The 10,000-nt window shown below is 46.0% G+C and overlaps 2 protein-coding genes across 2 annotated transcripts in view; one reads left to right on the top strand and one right to left on the bottom strand.

Annotated features, from left to right (window-relative positions):
• LOC120032784 (protein FAM83F-like) overlaps positions 1 to 407 on the top strand; it is a 9,004-nt gene extending 8,597 nt beyond the window's left edge. Inside the window, exon 5 of the mRNA XM_038978965.1 lies at positions 1 to 407. This exon is cut by the window's left edge and continues 164 nt beyond it. The gene's annotated coding sequence lies outside the window, so the exon portion shown is untranslated.
• A 3,871-nt stretch (positions 408 to 4,278) lies between these two features.
• cyth4b (cytohesin 4b) overlaps positions 4,279 to 10,000 on the bottom strand; it is a 12,232-nt gene continuing 6,510 nt past the window's right edge. Inside the window, exons 5-13 of the mRNA XM_038979329.1 lie at positions 9,536 to 9,654; positions 9,189 to 9,269; positions 8,895 to 9,007; positions 8,457 to 8,605; positions 7,983 to 8,094; positions 7,497 to 7,573; positions 6,480 to 6,551; positions 6,101 to 6,255; positions 4,279 to 5,343 (exon numbers count right to left, since the gene is read on the bottom strand). Coding sequence (XP_038835257.1) covers positions 5,262 to 5,343; positions 6,101 to 6,255; positions 6,480 to 6,551; positions 7,497 to 7,573; positions 7,983 to 8,094; positions 8,457 to 8,605; positions 8,895 to 9,007; positions 9,189 to 9,269; positions 9,536 to 9,654 — 960 coding nt within the window. The 3' untranslated portion in view covers positions 4,279 to 5,261. The remainder of the gene's footprint in view (positions 5,344 to 6,100; positions 6,256 to 6,479; positions 6,552 to 7,496; positions 7,574 to 7,982; positions 8,095 to 8,456; positions 8,606 to 8,894; positions 9,008 to 9,188; positions 9,270 to 9,535; positions 9,655 to 10,000) is intronic.

Genomic DNA, 10,000 nt, shown 5'->3' with positions numbered 1-10,000 from the left:
TGCTCTGTACAGAGATATTCTACGGACAAACAGAGCCTTCCTGTGCTGAGATCGGCGATCGGTGAAACAGCCCCCAGGCACATTAGTTGTTGTTTTCCTTTTGAGGAAAAGAGCATCCGTGTTTGAAGTAACGTCTTTGTTGTCGTAATAGTGTAAGTGGACGTGGCAGTTTCATCACAGTGGATTCCAGGTTGAAGAAGCCCTGTGTCACTGAGCACCAAGTCTGTGATACATACTTACCATGTAAAGAATAATGTCATGTTGCCTTGTGAAGTCTTGTATGTAATTAATGTGACTTTTAGGTGTGTGTTTCATGCTGTGACCAACGTATGTCAATGATAAGTGGATTGTGGAATGGATTTGAATGGATATTTGAGTGTGTTTATTCAGTACATTAAAAAAATGTTTTTCTGAGATTTCTAGTCGTGTAACATTTGTGGTCTGATTCGCCAGTGGTAGTTACGTGTGCTGATGTTTACGGTTTCTGTGGTCATGTGATGATGTTTAAGGTTTCTGTGGTCATGCCTTTGTCTTCAGTGAAGGCGCTGTAGACAGTGATGATTCTGGTCTGCCATCTAGTGGCTGTAGACCTGAATGAGCAGAATAGATTCAATAGCTGTAACACGTGTTCTGACGCTCTGACGTGTGGTGTGGTTGGTGGACTAGTTTAGCACTGTGTTGCTGATGGGACCAAGCATTGTCACTTCCTCACAAATACATCGTATCCCCTACCCATCTCTCTCTCCCTCCTGCGCTCTCTCTCTTCCCTCCACCCTCTCCCCATCTCTCTGGGTGTGTTTGCACAGTTCTAAGCCTCTCTCTCAAACACACTCCCATCCCATCCCTCCCTCTTTGGGTGTTTGCTACAGCTCTAACCACAGAGAGGAACCACAGGCGTGAGGGGAACTGATGCAAGGGAGGACCGGTGTGTGGCGCAACACTGAAACAGGAAGTACAGAGGCACACAGGAAGGCGATCAGAGGTGTTGATGACTAAAGACCACTGTTCGCTCAACACTGGCCCAACTGACCATAAACGCTGATCTGGGGTCAGTTTGACATTTCCCCCCCACTAATGGTTAAGGTTAGGATTGGGGGAGGGGAACTGATCCTAGATCTGCACAGAGGAGAAACTTCACCCTGGAGCATTAGAAACACAACTGAGGCTTTAAACACATGTAGGAATGTTTTTCCATAGCAGTTATTAGCCTATGACTCATTAATGTAGACCTCTAATAATCATAAGGTAATAACTTGGCTCTATCCAGGCTATACCATTGCTACAGACTCAGTTTGTGTTAAGTTTTCTCAGCACAAGACACCACCATAATGGTATGAGACAATAGGTTATGTCCATTAGAACGAATAAGGAGGCTTGGGTTGTACCACTGTTAGTTTTGTCAGATGAGGAGATGAGAGATGGTCCTTTTGTCTAGTGTGTTGTTCCCAACACCATCGGCAGGGGTCACTTCTCTATAGAGATCAGTGTTGGACACACAGAAACAAACACAGGTTCCTCCATCTCTCACTTCCTCTTACTGTGTGTGTGTGTGTGTGTGTGTGTGTGTGTGTGTGTGTGTGTGTGTGTGTGTGTGTGTGTGTGTGTGTGTGTGTGTGTGTGTGTGTGTGTGTGTGTGTGTGTGTGTGTGTGTGTGTGTGTGTGTGTGTGTGTGTGTGACCGTGTTTAACTATTCTTGAATAGTAAAGAATAGTAAACAAACATAAAGTTGACCAATTGGGGACATTTTGTTTGTCCCCCCGAGGTCAAATGTTATTTATAGGAGGTTTAGGGTTAAGGTTAGAATTAGTGTTAGGGTTAGAATTACGTTAAGGGTTAGGGTTAGGAGCTAGGGTTAGTTTTAGGGTTAGGGTTAGGAGCTAGGGTTAGGGTTAAGGAAATTGTTAGGGTTAGGAGCTAGGGTTAGGTTTAGGGTTAAGGTTAGGTTTTTGGGTTCAGGTTAAGGTTAGGGTAAGAGTACGGGTTAGGGGTTAGGGAAAATAGGATTTTGAATGGGACTGAATTGTGTGTCCCCACAAGGTTAGCTTTACCAGACTGTGTGTATGTGTGTGTGTGTGTGTGTTCAACTGGAACATGCAGGTGTCCCTTCCCTTCTGACTGAAACAGGACTTACTGCTCTCACCCTACTGGTGGATTTGCCCCTGACTACTGATCTAAGGTCAGTTTAACATTAACTCTGATGGTTGAGAATAGGACTGGGAGAGAGGGAGCTGATCCTAGATCTGTGCTTACAGGCAACTACCACCCAGTAATCTGACATGTTCACAATGGCCTTTGTATGCCATTTATTTAATAATCAATTGAACAATTAAAGAACAAGATAAAAAAATAAACATGAATAGAAGAACATGGTAGAGACAATAGTTCTGTATATGTACTCCCAGGTTCTGTATATGTACTCCCAGGGTCTGTATATGTACGCCCAGGTTCTGTATATGTACTCCCAGGGTCTGTATATGTACTCCCAGGTTCTGTATATGTACTCCCAGGTTCTGTATATGTACTCCCAGGTTCTGTATATGTACTCCCAGGTTCTGTATGTGTACTCCCAGGTTCTGTGTGTGTACTCCCAGGTTCTGTATATGTACTCCCAGGTTCTGTATATGTACTCCCAGGTTCTGTATATGTACTCCCAGGTTCTGTATATGTACTCCTAGGTTCTGTATATGTACTCCCAGGTTCTGTATATGTACTCCCAGGTTCTGTATATGTACTCCCAGGTTCTGTATATGTACTCCCAGGTTCTGTATATGTACTCCCAGGTTCTGTATATGTACTCCCAGGTTCTGTATATGTACTCCCAGGGTCTGTATATGTACTCCCAGGTTCTGTATATGTACTCCCAGGTTCTGTATATGTACTCCCAGGTTCTGTATATGTACTCCTAGGTTCTGTATATGTACTCCCAGGGTCTGTATATGTACTCCCAGGTTCTGTATATGTACTCCCAGGGTCTGTATATGTACTCCCAGGTTCTGTATATGTACTCCCAGGTTCTGTATATGTACTCCCAGGGTCTGTATATGTACTCCCAGGTTCTGTATATGTACTCCCAGGTTCTGTATATGTACTCCCAGGTTCTGTATATGTACTCCCAGGTTCTGTATATGTACTCCTAGGTTCTGTATATGTACTCCCAGGGTCTGTATATGTACTCCCAGGTTCTGTATATGTACTCCCAGGGTCTGTATATGTACTCCCAGGTTCTGTATATGTACTCCCAGGTTCTGTATATGTACGCCCAGGTTCTGTATATGTACTCCCAGGTTCTGTATATGTACTCCCAGGGTCTGTATATGTACTCCCAGGTTCTGTATATGTACTCCCAGGTTCTGTATATGTACTCCCAGGGTCTGTATATGTACTCCCAGGTTCTGTATATGTACTCCCAGGTTCTGTATATGTACTCCCAGGTTCTGTATATGTACTCCTAGGTTCTGTATATGTACTCCCAGGGTCTGTATATGTACTCCCAGGTTCTGTATATGTACTCCCAGGGTCTGTATATGTACTCCCAGGTTCTGTATATGTACTCCCAGGTTCTGTATATGTACTCCCAGGGTCTGTATATGTACTCCCAGGTTCTGTATATGTACTCCCAGGTTCTGTATATGTACTCCCAGGTTCTGTATATGTACTCCCAGGTTCTGTATATGTACTCCTAGGTTCTGTATATGTACTCCCAGGGTCTGTATATGTACTCCCAGGTTCTGTATATGTACTCCCAGGGTCTGTATATGTACTCCCAGGTTCTGTATATGTACTCCCAGGTTCTGTATATGTACGCCCAGGTTCTGTATATGTACTCCCAGGTTCTGTATATGTACTCCCAGGGTCTGTATATGTACTCCTAGGTTCTGTATATGTACTCCCAGGGTCTGTATATGTACGCCCAGGTTCTGTATATGTACTCCCAGGTTCTGTATATGTACTCCCAGGTTCTGTATATGTACTCCTAGGTTCTGTATATGTACTCCCAGGGTCTGTATATGTACTCCCAGGTTCTGTATATGTACTCCCAGGTTCTGTATATGTACTCCCAGGTCCTGTATATGTACTCCCAGGTTCTGTGTGTGTTTGGTGCTTGTATGGCATGACGGTGACAGACGAGTTCTTTGTGTGTTTGTATGCTATCTCTATTCACCTCTGTGATATAAATACTGTGTTGACTTCCTGGTGAGATGTGATGGTTTCTCTCTCTAACCAATACAGTCTTATCTATAGACATAGTGGACAGAACAGATACAATAACCAGGCGACTCAGAGATCCTCTCTACAGTATTAGCATACAGAGACAAATACATTTCAGTCATTTAACAGACACTCTTATCCAGAGCAATTTACACAAACATTATGGGTCAAGCGCCTTGCTCAAGGGCATTTTCACCTAGGCGGCTCGGGGATTCGAACCAGCAGCCTCGTGGCTACTGGCCCAATGCTCTTAACCACTAGGCTACCTGCCGCCCCAGTACAGTTGGTGAAGCCAGCAACGTTCGAGGTGTTATCTATTAGCATGATGTACATCCAGTACATAGAACAGGTATGATAAACCAGACACAGAGGTCTTATAACAGCAGACAATGGCTGCATCTCAAATGGCACCCTATTCCCTATTTAGTGCACCACTTTTGACCAGGGTCCATAAGGCTCTGGTGGAAAGTAGTGCACTGTATAGAGAATAGGGCACCATTTGGGACACAATCAAAGAGTCATACAAGGACAGTAGGTGGAATCAGCCATGCTTGAGGTTGTTTCTATCTGCAGTATGTACACATGAGAAACCACTCTCTTGGCTTCGCTTCTGTCACCTTAACAACACACAGTATGTACAGGTCACGTTGACAGCTGCTGACAATGACAGTATTTCATCTCACAGGATAAGAAGGAAGTCCTTTGACACGGCCGTGGTTCAAAATGAGAAGTCACTCTTCCAGACAGTACACAGTTCCACCCTTTTAATTAATCCAGATAAAAGTCCAAATCAGTGTTTCCCCCAGCAGTCTTCTCAGGAACTCTTCTTGCAACAAAACAAATTATCCCTCATTATGACAAAAGTTAATTTCTAATTCCTTTTTTAGGTAGAAAGTCCTGATTCTCACTGCTGAAAGTGTCCAGGTTCCCAATGCTTAGTCAGATCCACTGGACCTGAACCAAAGTCTATTGATTGTACTATTTGCTGTAGGGGTTCCATCTCCCTCTGTGATGCAGTACTGTGATTGATCCACAGGGGGTGCTGTCCTGTCTCAGTCTTGGGGAGCCTGGTTGATCACCTTCTTCTTACGCACCGACACCAGGTCATAGAAGGGGTCCTTGGTGATGCTGGCTCTGTAACGTGAGATAACAGGATGCTGGGTATTTAATGGTGTTGTGAGAGCGTGTGGAGCCTCTAAAAGCCCAACCTAGATAACATAGAGGAACGACAGTACGTCCCTGCCTAGGTCACTGCTCTACCGCTTAAATCAAATACTAAATAGTAGCTGGTAAGATGGAGACCACAGAAGTTCTTTTTAATGAGTGCATTTTGAAAGTGGCGAACTACCTTCACTAAAACCACTGCAAAGGTTTTGCCTGCAAACTTTGGTTTTGAATTGCGACGTTCTGGAATGTCTGCCTCCTGATTGGTCGGGAGAGTCACAGAATTTTTTCAAATGTTCTTATCGATGTAGGCAGTGACATAGTTGCTCTCTGCCAAAAGAGTCCATCATTGAAGCCAGACCCTAGTCACTGTGTTGTCTATCTATGTGTGTGTGTGTGTGTGTGTGTGTGTGTGTGTGTGTGTGTGTGTGTGTGTGTGTGTGTGTGTGTGTGTGTGTGTGTGTGTGTGTGTGTGTGTGTGTGTGTGTGGTGGAACTGGGAGGAGCTGTAGGAGGATGGGCTCATTGTAATGTCTGGAATGGAATAAATGGAACGGTATCAAACACATCAAAACACATGGGAACCACACGTTGGACTCCGTTCCATAGATGCCATTCCAGCCAATACAATGAGCTCGTCCTCCTACAGCTCCTCCCGCCAGCCTCCACTGGTGTGTGTGTATTCTCCTGTAGCTCCTCCCACCAGTGTGTTCTTCCAGGCGTTCTACCTGATGCTCTTTATCCATGTGTCTCGTTCCTCAGCTGTAGCGGCACAGATCGTGTACGACTGGTGTTTCCCCTCCACCACTCTGCCGTCTGTCTCTGTCTTACACGCCTTGATCTTCTGACCCCTGCTGTTGGGGTTATACAGCTCCAGACAGTACTGAGGAACACAGAGAGACAGACAGGAGCAATCAAGTCAATCACACGGAAGGGTAAGTAAGGGTGAGTAGTGCATTCTTACTGGTCTGCTCTCACTCGCTCTCTTTCACACGCACGCACGCACGCACGCACGCACGCACGCACGCACGCACGCACGCACGCACGCACGCACGCACACACACACACACACTGAAGGATGAGTGTCTAAGGGTATTGTGTTCTTACCGGTTTGCGTGCATACACCACCTCTTTCACACACAGGTTCTCCAGAGGGATGATGCCTCTGGGCTCCTTGTCCTGTAGAGAGAGATGAGGTTAGAGGAAGGAGGTTAGAGAGGGAGGGATGATGCCTCTGGGCTCCTTGTCCTGTAGAGAGAGATGAGGTTAGAGGAAGGAGTTTAGAGAGGGAGGGATGATGCCTCTGGGCTCCTTGTCCTGTAGAGAGATGAGGTTAGAGGAAGGAGGTTAGAGGAAGGAGGGATGATGCCTCTGGGCTCCTTGTCCTGTAGAGAGATGAGGTTAGAGGAAGGAGGTTAGAGAGGGAGGGATGATGCCTCTGGGCTCCTTGTCCTGTAGAGAGAGATGAGGTTAGAGGAAGGAGGTTAGAGAGGGAGGGATGATGCCTCTGGGCTCCTTGTCCTGTAGAGAGAGATGAGGTTAGAGGAAGGAGGTTAGAGAGGGAGGGATGATGCCTCTGGGCTCCTTGTCCTGTAGAGAGATGAGGCTTTAGAGGAAGGAGGTTAGAGAGGGAGGGATGATGCCTCTGGGCCCCTTGTCCTGTAGAGAGAGATGAGGTTAGAGGAGGAATGGAGAGGTATTGAAAGGGGTCAGTGAGATGGACCGAGGGATGGACATAGAGGAGTAGGCAGGTAGGAGAGACTTACAGTGGTGTACTAAAAATAGTAGACTTGCAGTGGTGTACTCAAAGTAGTAGAGACTTACAGTGGTGTACTCAAAGTAGTAGAGACTTACAGTGGTGTACTCAAAGTAGTAGAGACTTACAGTGGTGTACTCAAAGTAGTAGAGACTTACAGTGGTGTACTCAAAGTAGTAGAGACTTACAGTGGTGTACTCAAAGTAGTAGAGACTTACAGTGGTGTACTCAAAGTAGTAGAGACTTACAGTGGTGTACTCAAAGTAGTAGAGACTTACAGTGGTGTACTCAAAGTAGTAGAGACTTACAGTGGTGTACTCAAAGTAGTAGAGACTTACAGTGGTGTACTCAAAGTAGTAGAGACTTACAGTGGTGTACTCAAAGTAGTAGAGGCAGTTGTCAGTCAGGATGAACCATCTCCTCTTCCACGTCTTCACTCTGCCTCCTGGACAACCAAACACACACATCTGACTCTAGATATGCTACGGCTTTTGTCTGTTTACTATCTAGACGGCATCCTACTGTTGGTTTGATCCACCAGACTACAGAGTCCAACAGGGAAGGGTCGGTGCTGGCTTTTAATGTTCCAGGTGTAAATCAGCTAATAACATCTCTGGATATCTGTGAAGGACGGAGCTCCCCAAGGAGCAACAGTATTTAAGAGGTACGTCAGCTAATAACATCTCTGGATATCTGTGAAGGACGGAGCTCCCCAAGGAGCAACAGTATTTAAGAGGTACGTCAGCTAATAACATCTCTGGATATCTGTGAAGGACGGAGCTCCCCAAGGAGCAACTGTGTTTAAGAGGTACTTCAGCTACATGACATCATGACCATGTTTTTGGGTGTCTCACCTAGTTTGAGGAGCCATCCCTCCCTGTCGGGGTTGAAGAAGGTGTGAGTCAGATCGTTCCCATCATCCTCTGGGATTTTAAAGGGCTCGTTCCTGATGCTGTCGTACAGTTTCTGAAGAGGGAGACAGCAGAGAAGCCAGCTGATGAGTAAGGGCCATTTCCTGGTTTGGCATACTGTATGTTTAGTTTTTATACAACTACAGCTTTCCACTGCTATCAAGGTAGAATTCAAACCAAGTATTGGCCGATCCCAATACTTCAGGGTCATGTGACCTATATGAAAACTGTGAATGGCCGGTGTGTCTCACCATACACATCTCATTGGTCAACCAACTACTACTTCCTGATCATGTGACCTATGTGGCCTCTCTGATTGGCTGCTGTGTCTCGCCATGAGCATCTCATTGGTCAATGCACTACTACTTCCTGATGATGTGACCTATGTGGCCTCTCTGATTGGATGTTGTGTCTCACCGTGAGCAGCTCATTGGGCAGGTCCCCTCCGTTGTTGATGCCTCTGTTCATAGAGATGAATCTCTCTAGAGGGGTCTTGTCCTTCACGTTGGGGTTGTGGAGGCTGGTGTTCAACATGATGATGGCAAACGACAGGATGTAGCAGGTGTCTGAGGGAACACAGAGAAATGTAGACATTATACACAGTTTTAATTGTGATTTCAGGGAAATGAGAACACATACAGTACCTCTACACACACACACACACACACACACACACACACACACACACACACACACACACACACACACACACACACACACACACACACACACACACGCACACGCGCACGCACACGCACACACACACACACACACACACCTCTAGACTGAAAGATGTCTGTGTAGTCACAGTCACAGTAGCGCGTGGTTACACCACACACACACACACACACACACCTGTAGACTGAAAGACTTCAGCGTTACAGTCACAGTAGCGTGTGGCGAAGGTTTCCATCATGCGGTCAATCTTCTGAGCCTCGCCGGGCAGACGGAAACTCCACAGGAACTGCCTGAGACATACAGACAGACATTCAGACAGGGGGTTCAGACCAGTCAGGCTCACAGAGCTTCTGAGTTCTGCCTTCAGTCACAACTTCAGCCCAAGTCATCTTTTATTTGACCAAATGTGTTCTGTCATTTTAACATAGCTGAGAATTGAACTGTTAGTTGATGAACAGTCCGTCAACCTACCTCAGTGCCTGTACCAGGTTGAGGTCTGACAACTCATGGAGGTCCACAAAGGCTTTCAGTGTCTGGAGGTGGAGGTCTTCTCTGTAAAGACACAAGCAGACTGAGCAGACGGGGAGGCACTAACTACAAGACCTATCATCATATTATTATTGATATGACTTCACTGTCTCCCATCTCCTCGAAAATCTCCCCCTTTGTCCTCTCCCCCCAGCCATCGCCGCTTCACCACCACCACCATCATCACCATCATCACCATCATCACCATCATCACCACCATCATCATCATCATTACCACAACCACCACCATCATCATCATCATCATCATCATAACCATGTCCCTACTGTACCTCTCTCCCAGGTAGTCTCCAATAGCAGTCTTATTGAGCCCCTCCTCCTTGTAAAGGAACTCTGCTATTGGCTGAGGGTTCCTCTCCAGAAGCTTGTTCTCTACCAGGTAGTTTATACCCTAGAATGATGTAAAACAGACATCAATTAACCAATTAACCAATACATTAACCAGTCAATTCTCCCCAGTCCACCTGGCCGTGCTGCTGCTCCAGTTTCAACTGTTCTGCCTGCGGCTATGGAACCCTGACCTGTTCACCGGACGTGCTACCTGTCCCAGACCTGCTGTTTTCAACTCTCTAGAGACAGCAGGAGCGGTAGAGATACTCTTAATGATCAGCTATGAAAAGCCAACTGACATTTACTACTGAGGTGCTGACTTGCTGCACCCTCGACAACTACTGTGATTATTATTATTTGACTCTGCTGGTCATTTATGAACATTTGAACATCTTGGCCATGTTCTG

Source organism: Salvelinus namaycush, chromosome 39 (assembly GCF_016432855.1).
Source record: "Salvelinus namaycush isolate Seneca chromosome 39, SaNama_1.0, whole genome shotgun sequence".
Taxonomy (NCBI): domain Eukaryota; kingdom Metazoa; phylum Chordata; class Actinopteri; order Salmoniformes; family Salmonidae; genus Salvelinus; species Salvelinus namaycush.
Note: the sequence above shows the minus strand (reverse complement) of the source record. Positions and strands in the feature narration are given on the sequence as shown.